Genomic DNA, 15143 nt, shown 5'->3' with positions numbered 1-15143 from the left:
GGGGAAGGGCTGCTCCTTGTTTGGCACATTTCATCTCTAAGTAAATAGTTGTGTGCTTTTTCAAATTCCATTTTCAGAGAGTAGTGATTAATGTTTCATAATTTAAATAGTCTAAAGTTGTTAGGTATAGATGTCAACTGTCCCAGATTTGCCAGAACAGTCTTCTTTGCCTTCTGTCCTGCAGATGTTGTGTTCTGAGCCATGTCTTGGGATCACAGCATCAAACCTCAACAGTGCCAGCTGCCTGGCAATGCCATATGATGTGTGTGGAGATGCCACCATGCTGAAGGGAAAGTTTTCATTGGCCAAGATGGAAATCAGTGAGAGCAGGGTTGGCCAGTGCAGTAAAGTGCGAGCTGCCAGTGATTGGAAAGGCATCTTCTAATGGGGCAGGCTGGACAGGGCAGCATATGCCTCTATAGTTGTCGGGGTCGTTTGGCAATTATTACTCTCTGACTCCCTTTAAGATCTCTGCCAGAGTGGCACAAGCAGCCGCAAGTACTAGTGTCCGATGCTTTGCAGAAGGATGTATATCACTGACGCTCTGCATAAGGTCCTGTGACAAGTTAGCACCACAAAAGAAGTCAGGAGAGACAGATTTTTTTCTGCAAAGCACCCAGGCAAAGTGGATCAGTGTCTCCATATGCTAGTAAATGAGGTAGTACTAACCCCTGTTTCAGAAAGAGTTCTGAAACAAGGGTTAGTACCACTGGCTATACACATTTTTAATGTCTTTTATTGAAAAATGTGTCCTAGTATTTATACAGGGGCGTGTAGTTGCACATAGGATGAAAATACATAAATCCAAGTGCAACCTAGTTGGTTGTTATGAAATCTACCTCTATATTTTTTGTGTCTGTTAATTGTCTCATTTCCTGGATATAACCTCGCTGCCACTTCACAAACTTCCACCCCCATACCACTGTTGCCACTGGTGGCCTCACCTTCTACTTCTGGCTCTGGGACCTCTAATACTTCAGATCCAGGGGAGGTTCAAGTTTTACAAAAGTAGAAGCTGGGCCCTGCACTTTAGCTGCCACTGTCTAGATGCCCAACTACAGGAGGACCCGCAAGTTCTCAGTGCAAAGCACTTCAGGCCTCTGATATGCCCATCAAAACAATGTGTAGCCATGCTAAAGAAAAAATGAACTAGAAGGAAAAATTGATTTTATCCCAACTTGTCTTCTGACACTTTTTACTCCTTTCCTTCCCCATCCTCCTTTCCTTCCCCTATACTCTGCAAATTGTGTATGCTGTCTGCACACCTTTCATGTTTTCCACAAACCTCCCCTTGACATACTGCCCATTGTCAAACCCTCCACACTCCCCTCCTGCACATTGTGCCAGCTATCACACCCTCTTCACTCCTTCTTCTGTACTTACTGCTCCTTGTAATACTCTCCATACGCCTCTCCTGTACATACTGCCCACTGTCATACCCTTCACCCTCCTCTCCTGCACATACTGTGCCATGATGGACCCTTCACACTCATACCTCTTTTCCATTCCTGTACTGCACATACTGTCCTGTGTCATATCCTCCATACTCACAGGAGACTTCTGCAGCATGAAAGGCATATGTTGTGGAAACGTTTTATTTTTTTAAAATATTATTTTGCCCTAAAGTTTGTCTCTCAATATTTAGTGTGGTAGTTTTCTGTGGTCAGTGTACTCCCAGGCTGTCAGAGACCATCTGTTAGTGCGCATGCACGGAGTCCCGTTTTCTATACTATTGGAAAACGGGGCGCGAAAAAGTGCGCCAAACGGTGCACAGGAAGTGACACAATGTGCTGATGGATCACACTATTTAAACCCAGCCTGTCTGTCTCCAAATTGCTGGACTGCCTTTCAGCTCCCCTGTGTTCCTGTGATTCCTTGCCTTGTATTGCCAGACTTCTGACCCGGATTTGTTCTTGACCATTCTTGTTTGCTGCCTGCCCCTGACCTAGGATCATTACTGATCGTTACTCAAATGACCTGGGGATGCTGATCTGTCTTTAAACAATAACAACTGGGCAGAGTCGGCGCCGCCGGCTCCGCCCAGTTGTTATTCTTAGGCCAGGACCCGTTAGAAGACTCTAGCAGGTGCCAGCCAATAGGAAACAGTTAGACGGAGCTAGCTGTCACTGCAAGCTCCGCCCTATTGTTTTTTTTTTTTATATTTTTTTTTTTTAATGTAATATTCATATATGTTTTATAAGTGCAAAAAATCCTATTGATCTTGTCAGAACTTTAGGAGCTGTTCTGTAGTGTCTGCTCTCTGCTGTGTTATCTCAAAGGAACTACTGAGCCTTTGCTGTTCTTATCTTGGACTGAAAGTATATTAGTCCCTATGCTGCGGATAAGAAGAAGTTGTTGAGTAGTTTAGCAAAGACAATGGCATGGCTGACACCACTCAGTCCACAAAAATTCTGCATGTTTTCAGCCCGCAATAGGAAATTAAGAGCTGACTGCATTTCGGGAAGATGAACAGAATTCTTTTTATACTTTTAGGGTCCTTAAAGGGGTAAAACATGGACAAATTTGCATGTACTGCAGAGATGTACTGCATACAGTATGTATTTTTTATGTTGCCTTGACATGTGCTTTAATAACAGAATGGAATGCCAAGCTATAGTTTCTAGATACTTTCCCGTATTAAAAATGTATAGACTACAAAGAGAGACATTATCCTGCCCCTGTACAAAGCATTAATAAGACCTCATTAATATGCAATCCAGTTTTGTGCACCAGTTCTGTAGGTGGTACTGTAGAGAGTGCAGAGAAGGGCAACTAAAATAAGAGGCATGTAGGATCTTAGCAATGAAGAAAGATTAACAGGGTTATTCACAAAAGAGTGAAGAGTTTGGAGAAGGCAGAAGAAGTGAACAATCTAGGACAACAAAGCAGAGCTGGAAAGTGAGCTGAATTGGATAATTTTTCCAAATCAGCTACGTTTTCCTAGAATGTTCACTTCTCCTGCCTTCTCCAAACCCTTCACCCTTTTGTGAATAGCCCTGTAAATAAAATAAATGTATCCTCCCTTGAGGAGAGGTGTTTAGGGTGGGATTTAGATTGTAAGCCCTCAGGGGCAGGGCCCTCCTTATCATCTTGTCTTGAATTGCATTGTGATTATAATGTCTTCCTTACATTGTAAAGCGCTACGCAAACTTTTGGCGCTATATAAATCCTGTATAATAATAATAATAATAATAATTTGATCACTAGGGATGCACCAATATTTCGGCCAAAAATTGTACTATGGGCTAATTGCCGATAGTACCATAATGGCCGAAAATGCAGCTGAAAATTCAGTTCATCCCTAACTTCTCTCCTCTCTGCTGGATGCCGGTTTGTGTACCCTCTGATGCCCACTGCTCTCCCCCACCTCTGTTGGCAGACACAGAGGATCCAGAGAAGCTCTCAGGATACCGAGCTGGGTGATTCGGGGAGGAGAGAGCTGTCAGCTGTCACAGGGGGCCAAGCTCTCCTCTCGTCCTGCCCCACTCAGCCTCCCGTGACAGGCTGAGGAGCCAACATGGAGAGTGGGTTACAAGTAGACATGTGCACCAGCAAAAAATTTGTTTCGTTTCGGATTTTGCGTTATTTTGTTTTTCGGAATTCGGGTCCGAAAGTCAATTCGTTTCGGAATTCGGATTCAGACGAAATTCATTAGCGGTAATCTGTACAAAATTTTGTTTCTATTTCGTTTCTTTGTCATTTCGTTCGGTGCAGCAAAGTGACATTGCTGCATATGTCACTTTGCTGCAACGAAATTTCGTCCAACAAACTAAATTTCGTACAGACTACCGCTAATGAATTTCGGAATCGGAAATTTGGATTAGTTTGCATTCGTTATATCTGTAATTCGGATACATCTGAATCTCCAAAATTTCGTCAGAATGTCGATTCGGAACTAAACGAATCGCACATGTCTAGTTACAAGCACTTAGCAGTCACAACTGATTGCTGAGTGTGTGTAAATAACTGGGGATATAGTATGCTTACTGTGCCCCCAGTTATGAATGAACAGGAAGTGTTCTACATCATGATTGTATACATAGTTACTGATACTATCGCCACAGTTTTTGATTGGACAGGAGCACTCAGTATAGAGGCTTTCAGTTCATTCATGACGGGCTGCAGAAAAAGAGATTTAGGACTCTTTTTTTCTATTTTAAAAGGGAAATATCAGGGGTTTAAACAGACCCCTGATATTTCATCAAAGCCCCTGACAATAAAGTAAAATAAAATAAAAATTAACAACATTTTTTTTAAAAAGGTTGGGGAAAAAGTCATTTTCTGTTTCTGTTTTGGCCTGATAACATTTTTTTTTCAGTTTCGGTCTAAAAATTTAATTTTGGTGCATCCCTAATGATCACCATGTATAAGTACATAAATGGTCCATGTCAAGAAATTTGGTGCAAAGTTGTTCACTTTAGGGTTATTGCAAATGACAAGAGGGCATTATTTGCATCTGGAGGAAAAGTGGTTTAAAGTCTAATTGAAGACAAAACAAAGCCTTTTATAAGTTAGTAAAGAGTGAAGTCCCTGTTAGGGAGATCCACCCCCTCTAAGTGTCTTGGTGACAGTTATCATTAAAACTAAAAGAAAATCCCAAATTTTGGGTTGTCATCAGATTAAGAATAGATGGGAAATCTTCCAATGGGAACACTAATTCTTGTGATCCTGCTGACCACCAGGAATTTACCTCTCTTTTTCACTTCCTGTTCTGGCTATTAGAAAGGAAGTCTAACCAATGAAGCACAATGGCAAAAAAAGCTGATGGGGGTTATTACCCTCCCTTACTCTATCCAAAACTAAACAAAAACTTTTGACTTCGGTTATACTTTGATCGCCACATACAGAAAGGCTTCCTAACAGTAAAAGCTGTGAAAATGTGGAATAGACTTCATTAGGGGCTATTAATATTTATACGAAATAACATTGTAGATTGTTGATACATTGAATATTCCACTGCCTTGGATTTTTTTCCCTGTTGGAGCAAATTTGGCCATGATTTATTAGGGTTTTTTTGCCTTACTTTGAATCTGTAACTATGGGTTTAGAGTTCTGTGGATGCAGGTTTTCAATGCATTTCTTTATTCATGTTTCTGTTGGCGGATCTTGATGAACTTGTGTTTTTTTTTTTTTACATAGTTTATGTGACTATGTGGATAGATAAAGCTCGGAAATAAACCAGCTAAAATGTTTAGAAATCTGCACTAATGCTCTACTCGTACCTGTGATATGTTTGCACTGAGTTCTATGGCAAGGAGCTTACAATATTTTATATAACTGGATCCTAGTTAGCTGTGCCAACAAAGTCCCCGATCATTCAGAGTACAAGAAATAGGAACAAACGTAATTGTTGACTGCAAGCATACCAAAGGCAGGCAAGTGTCGGTGGGTAAACGTCCTCATTACATAGTGATATTTGTGGTTGGATATGGTTAGCAGAAGGACACAGTGTAGGTTATTTATTAAGAAACTAATGATGTATAAGAACCCACATGAACCAATCAGAAATAAACAAACAGTAAATACAAGTTGGCAAATAAATGAATTCCGCATAATGAGGGTTATGGCACATTGACTTCTAATTCGCTGTGTTATTACATAACCCAAATATCCCCCAGTTTACACATCTTGATTAGAACTTGATGCAGTGCTGATGATGAAGTATGACAGGAAGAATGATTAATGCCGGATTAAGGAAGTCAATGAGTGAAATTTCAGGAAGCAAACCTGTGCAGATTATTAGATTTAGCATGACCAGCATACACTGTTCAATGAATGGATCACAAGAAAACCTGATGGTCATCATTCCCTGAGAACTGTGCAATGTAAAATAAGAGATGCATGAATTTTTGCTGAGGGAGGATGCACTTTCTGCACCTCACCTAGCGGCCCGCTTAAGGGTCCTTTCACATCAGAGCTGTGTGTTATATGCACGCTATCTTTCAGCGCACCTAGTGTGCCGTAATGTGCGCTAGGTGCATTGTGCTGCCAGTCACTTGAATAGCACCCCAACACATCTTTCAGGGGCCGCACATTACAATATAGCGCAATGTGCAGTACTGCAATACCGTGTGTTGTGGTAAAAAAAAAAAAACAGTACATATATGCACTCCTTTTTTTTTTTACTGCAACACTGCTGTGCTGCAAGGCATGACCACCAATAGGTGCATTGGGTGCCATTCAAATAAATAACAGCTCAGTGCTTGCTAGGTGCACTGTGCGATATCGTTTGTTGGGGTGCCATTCAAATAAATGCCAGCGGAATGCACACTAGGTGCAAGGGTGCAAGGTATTAACAGAATGCTAGGGTGTGAACAGGCCCTAATGCCGAGCAGATATCACTGAGGCCTACATTGAATACTGCCATCTGTACTGACTTATTGGGGCAAGTTAGATAATGCACCCCAGACAATACATGGCCTGCACACAATGTACGTCTCTGACAGGCAGCTGTTTCTGTCCTGTCCATGTACAATATACAGGATCCCCCTTTTCCACACATGTCACCTACAGCCCCTCCTGCAGGTGAAAACTATGCTAAGAGAAATATGGTGGCTACCAGTCCTGACTTCTCCTTACGAACAAAAAACATGTGCCTGGCTGTCATTCCAACCTAAAAATGCCAATACTTCCTGAGTAACTGACACGGAATATTAATGCATACAAGCATGTCAGACTTGGCTATGACTTCACTTGCTGCAAGCTTGTTTCGGGTCAGTGCTTCAGAAAGGAATTAAAGACTGCCAGGCAGCCAGCTTTTTTAAGCAATTGCAGCTTAGCTAGTTCTATCAGCATAGCTCATCTCTAGGTAGTTCCAACCGGTATTATGCCCACCAAGTTAATGGGCCATGTCCAGATCTCTGCACTCTAGTGCAAAGTGACACCAAAAATGCAGCCTTTATGACTATGTGTGTTGCTCTGCGAGGTGAAAGCTCAAAAAAATAAATGACAATGCAAATAAATGTGCATACAGTGCATTTCCCTGTGTTTTAATGCAGTATACGATATGAACAGCAGACAAGAGATACAGATTTCTTTAATTTTTTTCAGGCCGAAACATGAAAACAACAAACCACATGAAAAACACAGTAAAATGCATAGAAAACATGTGTAAACACACACAAATGTAAAGAAAAACAACAACTTCAATGCATTAATGCATGCTAATAACGTACAATAGTGCATATATTGTGTAAACAGAGCCTCAGATATGCAGTGCTGTTTATCTGTAGGAATATACTCTGGACTTATAAGACCTTGGAAAATATGGAATGAGGATTCCACAGTTCACTACATAGGTGGGTTAAACACAGCTGGATTTTCTTTTTTGCTAGAGAACAATGTTAAAGTAAAATTGTGGCCAGGCTATTGTCATTAAAGTGACACTAAACTCAGGAGTTGCATCTTAAAAATGCATTCAAGAACTTTAACTAGTAACAAAAATGTATCTTATTTGTGTATCACTCAGCTGTAGATCCTCAAATCATCTCTGAATTCGCTGTCCTTCCTTCTGGAGGGTGACTACTTTTGTTCCCCATGGTCCCTGTGTGTGTTGTAAAGTAGCCACCACTCCAAGCTCACTCCCGTGATGGACTACAATCTCATGTTTAGTTGGCTAATTTGTATTGACGTTATAGTCTATCATGGGAGTGATCTTGGAGCGGTGGCTACCTTCCCCTATGCAATGTTAAGGAGGGAGCTGGGGGAAGTTATGTTTACTCAAATTAACCCTGTCTGTACTGTGCTGGGAGATCTCATTATCAGTTGTAAACTAGATGTGAACACTGTCTGTCCTAACAAAGGGTCAAAGGCTTAGAAGCATTGTATGTTTATGAGAAGAAGCTCAGTGTGTCCCTCTACTTCACCTTCAGACTGCTCAGTGTAGCCTGGCATCTGCACAAAGCCCTTCACCAAAGAAACTTCTAATAGGTAAGAAATATTTTTACATTATTTTTCAGTATGCTGTGTGCATGGGAACACATAACAAACATGAAGGGGTTTTCCTCCAAATAGGAAATAGACTTTAAGCTGGCCATACTTTGCTCGAATTTTGTCGGAGTCCTTCTGAATTGGCTAAAATTGACAACATTTGACTTTTCAATTGACTTTTGTTTCCAATCAGCTGCAGTCACTGTTCAGGTATTCTGACAGCTGCGGGTGGCAGCAGGGGAATCCCCCATCCACACTGTTTAGTAGGGGAGGGGAAATCAAGCATTTTTTTCTAGTTCAGGGGTCTAAATGTGAAAAAAACATCTACAAGGTTATTCACAAAAGGGTGAAGCGTTTGGAGAAGGAAGAAGTGAACAATCTAGGCCAATATAGATGAACTGGAAAGTGAGCTGAATTGGAGAATTTTTCCAAATCAGCTATGTTGTCCTAGATTGTTCACTTCTCCTGCCTTCTCCAAACTCTTCACCCTTTTGTGAATAACCCGGTAAGTGTATGGCCACCTTAAGGACAGAAAGTGTGAGTGTATCTCCCCAATAGAGACACAGCAGCAATAAAAACCTGACACAGGTTCATTTCCCTCTCTACCCAAAACTAAAAAATAGTTTCAGTGGAAGTTCTTCTTTAATTGTAGAGTTTATAAGCAACTCTATTCATTCAAGAAAGTATTATTTAGTACAATAGTCAATAGCAACCAATCAAAATCCATCTTTTGCTGGTCTGCCCTCAGCAGGGTGGATTCTAGTTGATTATTATAGGCTACCAATCTTAGGAATAAGAACCCTTTACTGAATAAAGCCAAATGTTGGCAGCTATATATCCTCATTAAATCTCAAACTCAAGGCAGAAAAAGCACCATTTGGTTCAATGTTTTGTCTCCTGGATGGCAAAATAAACATGGGGCATGAGTGTAGCTGTAGAAACTGCTCAGAACATTGCACAGGCCAGAGAATTAAGACCAAGGCAGGATTAAAAATTCATATGCAGCATACGACATTTAGTGGAGCACTTACAGGTATTCGAGGTGAAAGAGACCAGCAAAGGCATCGTCTCGTATGACAGTAAATGAGTTAGAATTCAGCAAGCTGAAAATGAAGACAGCAGGTTAGAAGTGAACCAGAATTTGTGATGCTCAGAATTAGTCAAGCTGAATCTATTGACCGCTGTAGCAATGCAGTGAGTGCAATATTTTACCTTTTTTTGCTGCTGAGTTAACTTGCAGCGGCTTCAAGCTGACACAGACCATTAATGCTTTCAGGAAGCTATTTAGCAGGAAATAAGGCAGCCTTGATTTCTTGCGAGGGCACTCTAAATTTTAAATGTCATTTAAGAGAATGTGAATAGGGTTTTGTTTATGAAGCTTTTTTTCTAACAGGAGTATGCAGAAAATGTACAGCTAAATACCTTTATAAATGATGGCCCAACGGTATTATAGCCATTTTCCTGTATACAAGTAATTGCAAACCAGGCAGAAGTGGTGGAGATCTGAGGTCCCCAACCACAAGCCAACCACAAGCCACGTGTGCCTGTGTCCGTTCCCTTTACAGTGGCTCACAGTGAACTCTCAACAGTTGAGTACATTTCTTCCAGAAGTACACACAATCATGAATTCAAGGCAACTGAATCCAAAACTGTTTTTTGAATGGAGAGGGGTTAGTCAGGTTTTTATTCCTGTCTGGGTCCCCGTTAGGGAGATTCACCCCCTCTAATTGTCCTGGTGACCGTTATCACTGAAAGTGAAAGAAAATTCTGAATTAGGATTCTAAAATTGAGTTGTCATCAGAACAAGAATAGGTGGGAAATTGTCCAATGTGGACACTAGTTCTGGTAACCTTGGTGACCATCAGGGATTTCCCTCCCATTGGAGGGATTTCCTCCTACTTCCTGTTGTGGCTATCAGGCAGAAAGTGAAGGGAACTCATCCCAGTGGGACACAGATGGCAAAAAAAAAACTGTCAGGGATTAAAACCCTCCATTAAGTTACCCAAAAAGAACAAAAAATGTTTTGGCTTCACTTCTACTTTAAGCAAGGTGGGGGTTGCTTAACGTGCATCTGTACTTCATTAACTCATCATATACTTTCAAAGGGCCTTATGAATCAACGTGTTCTTAATTCAAACATATTTCCCCACAGCCACCAATTGGATTCAAACCTTCAGAACAGATCTAGAGCTGATTGGTGGCTGTGGGGGCACAACTCCAGTCTCTATAAAGAATACATTAATTTGTCACACTTAGAGTGGCCAATGAATTATCATTTGCCGTGTACTTTATTTACTCATCATATATTCACTAAGGGCCGTATGAGTCAATGTGTTCTTAATAGGAACTTATTTTCCCTCAGCTACCAATTGGATTCAAACCTTCAGGGCCTGTTCACACCAGAATATTTCTATCTGCACCAAAACTTCATACACAGTCATTCCAATGGTTTTAAATGAGGCTAGATATACAAATGTAAAGCATGCTGCATTTTTTGCACTGGAACGTGCCTAAAACCCAAGCAAAACCAATTGAGAACAAAAGAATGTACCGGAACGCATCAAAAACATGCATTCACGTGTTTAGAGAAATGCATCCAGATCTGGTCTGGAGATGGGGTAAACAAACCCTCAGAGCAGATCTGAAGCTTATTGGTGGCTGAGGGGGGTATGACTCCAGTGCCTATAAAGAACACATTGCACCTAGAATGGCTCATGAGTTGTATTTTCTCTCTAATTTCTCTCTGCATTTACAATAACCCAGAAAACAGCCAGACACTTACTCTACCACCTCCGGGTGAGGATTGGACCTTGATTGCAGGTCCCCTTTTGTTCGAGGGCTTAATGGGAGAGCAGGTTTTATCTATCTATCTATCTATCTATCTATCTATCTATCTATCTATCTATCTATCTATCTATCTATCTATCTATCTATCCATCTGTCTGAGTAAAACCTGCTCTCCCATTTTATGTCCTCCATTATCCAAAACATCTAATCCTATCTAGATAATGCCTGTTCACCAATTACTGCACTACCCCAGCCTACTTTGCACTTCAGATTATAAAGAATGACCCTGCCATGAAAGGATCAGCGGGTTGCTTGTGCCCCTCAGACTGAAAGTTCCAAGTCCTCCCTTGACCAGTTTCCAGCCACATGTAGACTAGGGGCTGGACATGACTGAACTGTGTGTGTTCTAACTCAAAAGTACTGTCAGTTTAACTGTACTTAGCTTGGATACCAGCAACAGCAGTTATGCTAGCCCCTGGCACCTAAAGTGCTAGCCTCAGGCCCCCAGCTAAGTGCCAGGGACTTAAGGTGGCATCTGATATCTCCTAGACAAGGTCACAGTGCTAACTGCTTTATTATAGGAGAATATAGAAGAATTTAGCTGCAAAGGGGATGCAACAGGTGCAGAAGAAACACCTGTGTATGCTGTTCAACCTCTAGTGTTGGGCAGAACGCTTATTAGAAGCTTCCTACTGCTATAGGCCAAAAAGCAGACAGACAGAGAACAAGAACAGCAATAAGAAGAAAAGAATTGGACATGAACACTGCTCACTATGGCAACTTTTTATTCTATGTGGGGTGCAGCCCTTTACTATCAATACAGAATTCTGCAGCTGTCAACGATGTACATTAGTGCACTGCAGAGCAAGGTGAAAACCGGATGGCTCAATGCATTTGTCATACAAGTTGCTGGACAGAGTTCCATTTTGGCATTGTGTGTATTAGCTGCATTTTCTAAATGAGATTCTTTACTTTTTAAGTTTCTAGAAATTGTTTCATGAACAATCGGACATTTACTTCAGCCCATATTTCTCACTCTGCAGTGATTATGAAATGGACAAAGAAGGACTCCACTGCTATCTATTAATGGCGTGCATATAATTTCCTTTTCATGACTGTCTGATACTGATCTACACAAGTAGTTTTCTATGGTTTAGAAGAGCAGAAATGTTGAACTAACTGTAACCTTACAAATCTTTCTCAATTTCTGAATTTGAAAGGCTATTAAATTCAAAATTGCTGATCTACTAAAAGAAGCAGTACCGAGACAGAATAATGAGTTCCCTTTTTCAAAGATTATTGGAGGTCAATGGTAGCCATGCTGTATATGTGCCCACACCTACCCCTGTCATATCTGCCTGTCCCCACCACTGTCTGAAGGAGAAGAGGCTCCAGATATCTGAATATATACAAGACGTGTGTGGCATAGTGAGCGGCAGGAATAAGAATCTTTAACCTTTAATATTGTTTAAGAGACTGGTTCAGTGTACAAGAAGTTACAAGGACACTACAATTCTGGCAGGATCAACGGGGATTTTTCTGTACTTCAAAAAAATGTTCTTAGCAAGAAAACCAATGCAGCCACAATATCTAAGGAAGGCCAAACTGCACTATATTACATTTTTGTTTTTGGGTTTAGATATCCTTTAATTATATTAGAAAAGTAGTACTAATGCCTAAGCTTTTTAATTATAAATACATTCCTCTTGACCTGCCCTATAATGGACAATTAATTATTTAAAAAATCAATGCCGCTAAACACTCACATTTAATTCAATTTACTGGTGCAGCCTTCAACTTCCTCTGTGCGGCTTCCCTGAACTTTTGGTCAAAGAGCGCACACTCTGAATGTGAACAAGGGTCTCCTGTTTCCCCTTCTGAGTACTACATGTCCCATCATTCCTAGCACCATCAGGCAAGTGTGCCTGTGATTCTTTCTATTCCTCTGTGCTGCCTGGGTGTGTACAGTGCAGGCAGCAGATGCATATATTCTGTGAGTGTGTACACAAGGGTGTTCCAACGGTGGCTCAAAAGGACACTGCAAGCCAAGGAGCCACCCTTACAATGGAACAGAATAAGGAGAACTCATATCACACCAATTAAAGTGATGTCTTCCTTATATTGTGAAGCGCTGCGCAAACTGTTGGCGCTATATAAATCCTGTATAATAATAATATTAAAGTCAAAAGGGTTTTAAGCTATTTTTTACCCTTACAATGAAAATTTAGGCCAGTGGTCGAGACAATGTGAAAAGGGAGGACAGAAAAACATAAACTGCAGAAGAAGCTGAATGTAGAGTATGTCCTACTCTCAGCATGTTAAAGTGACCCTAAACTCACAGTATGAAGTTACATGTATGTTGTTACTCAGACTCCGTTCCAGTCCACAAACTTTACACTAAATACAAAGTGAGGAATTGTATTACAAACTTAAAGTGATTTTAAAGTGATTTTTTTTTTAGAGGGACACTAAATTTAGGAGTTAAACCTTAAAGTGCATTCAAGCACCTTGACCGTTAACAAAAATGTATCTTATATGTGTATCACTCGCCTGTAGATCCTCAAATCATCTCTGATTTGGCGCTGACACTGTCCTTCCTTCTGGAGGGTGACTACTTTTGTTCTCTATTGTCCCTGTGTGTGTTGTACAGTAGCCACGGCTCCAAGCTCGCTCCCGTGTTGGACTACAATCTCAATGCAAATTACTGTATTAAATTAAACATGAGATTGTAGTGTAGGGGGCGCAGGAGGGAGCGCTGCCTGCTGTCAGGATGGCGGAGCGGTGAGGTCAAAAAAATTAAAAACATGATTTTAACCACTTCCCGGCCAGCCGTTGTAAAAAAAAGGAGCTCTCTAGATCTGAGAGGGCGTCTTTAGACGTCCGCTCAGCCACGCCCCCTCGCGCGCATGTTAACATACAAGCGATCCGTCGGTATCCGGTCCCCCCTCTCCGCTGTCAGAATGCGGAAGTCGTGTGTATTACATCACTTCCGCATTCTTGTGTCACTCTCCAGCTTCAGATGCTGGAGAGAAGCTGATGAAGCAGATCTGTGCTTTTTGTTAATGGTCAAGGTGCTTGAATGTATTTTAAGGTTTAACTCCTAAATTTAGTGTCCCTCTAAAAAAAAAATCACTTTAAAATCACTTTAAGTTTGTAATACAATTCCTCACTTTGTATTTAGTGTAAAGTTTGTGGACTGGAACTGAGCCTGAGTAATAACATACGTGTAACGTCATACTGTGAGTGCTTTATTATATGTGTGTGTGTGTGTGTGTATATATATATATATTATACCTTTAGAATACCCAAATAAATAAAAATCTTACATAACAAACACTGAAATAAGAACAATTTACATAATGCAAGCTACACCTATCCCTAAAACTGTGTAATCAGCTGCTCTTCGTGTTTCATGGTATACATGGTCATATATTTTCCTAGTGCAACCTTGTTTTGCTGTGATTAATTAGATCCAGTCTGCATATGGTACAGTAGTTCTCTTTGACTGTTTTACTATAATGAGCTATATTCAATTCTAACAGTAGGTTTTTGAAAAAACGTCTAGAAAACATCCCAATGTATATCCACAGTGTCAGAATTACCATCAGGAAGGTGGTGAATTCATATTAGAAAGGTTGTTATGGTAACAGGGTCACGGTTATGTACAGAGGATTTATGTTTACAATGAATAATTAATAATGATCAAGGTTATGAGGATTTACCCAGAACTAGCTGGACAAGACCTTCATAAATTTCAGTCCAAGTCTGTAATAACCCTTCATTACCAGGCCATTTTTCATCTTTTAATGCTGTGATAGTTTGACTGACAATTACCCCGTCACGCAGCACCTTACTTAAATACATTGGGGGGAATTTATCAAAGCAATTACAACAGTTTTAGCCTCTTAGATCATTTTTTTTAATGTGCAAATCTGTCTTTCAACATGTGCCCGTTTTCTTCAGAGCTTGCACTACTTTTTCAACTGCATGTTTTTTGCACCTTTTTTGCACATGTTTTCATCTGCACTTGTTCTGTGGCTGTCTGAAACTGGAGCATCACCTAAGAAAACACTCACAACTTAAGAAGTCCTCATGACCACTTCTTCAAGAAGCGACAGTTAAGCTTTTTGCCTGGAGTTAGAAGTCTTTTTTCCTGGAGTCTATTAAACCTCATTTATCAAGAACATTACACTAGCTTCATAAATCTGGTGCAAATATATTCCATGCAAGTTCAAACACGTGCAATTGCTATGATAAATTTCCCCCATTGTGAATTAGTCATCCTATGGCAGCCTGCATCCTTCCCTCTACAGATTTGATAGACTTGCTCACTTGGTGACTAAGTGGGTGAGTCACTATGTCAGGCGGCATCCCAACATGAAAAGAGTAATTTCAGGGAGGTGCCCTTCTCATTTCAGGGAGGTACC

General features: G+C 40.7%; 1 protein-coding gene across 3 annotated transcripts in view; it reads right to left on the bottom strand.

Annotated features, from left to right (window-relative positions):
• The window catches only part of LGI2 (leucine rich repeat LGI family member 2), a 42809-nt gene that overhangs the window by 17511 nt on the left and 10155 nt on the right, over positions 1-15143 (bottom strand). The window contains exon 3 of one of the 3 annotated variants that reach the window (XM_018565563.1): positions 8961-9032. The exons of the other annotated variants lie outside the window; for them this stretch is intronic. Within the exon in view, the coding sequence (XP_018421065.1) occupies positions 8961-9032 (72 nt within the window). The remainder of the gene's footprint in view (positions 1-8960; positions 9033-15143) is intronic. 3 annotated transcript variants of the gene reach the window in all.

Source organism: Nanorana parkeri, unplaced genomic scaffold, assembly GCF_000935625.1.
Source record: "Nanorana parkeri isolate BGI_ZX_2015 unplaced genomic scaffold, ASM93562v1 scaffold859, whole genome shotgun sequence".
NCBI lineage: Eukaryota > Metazoa > Chordata > Amphibia > Anura > Dicroglossidae > Nanorana > Nanorana parkeri.
This window is presented reverse-complemented; position numbering and strand designations above follow the sequence as displayed.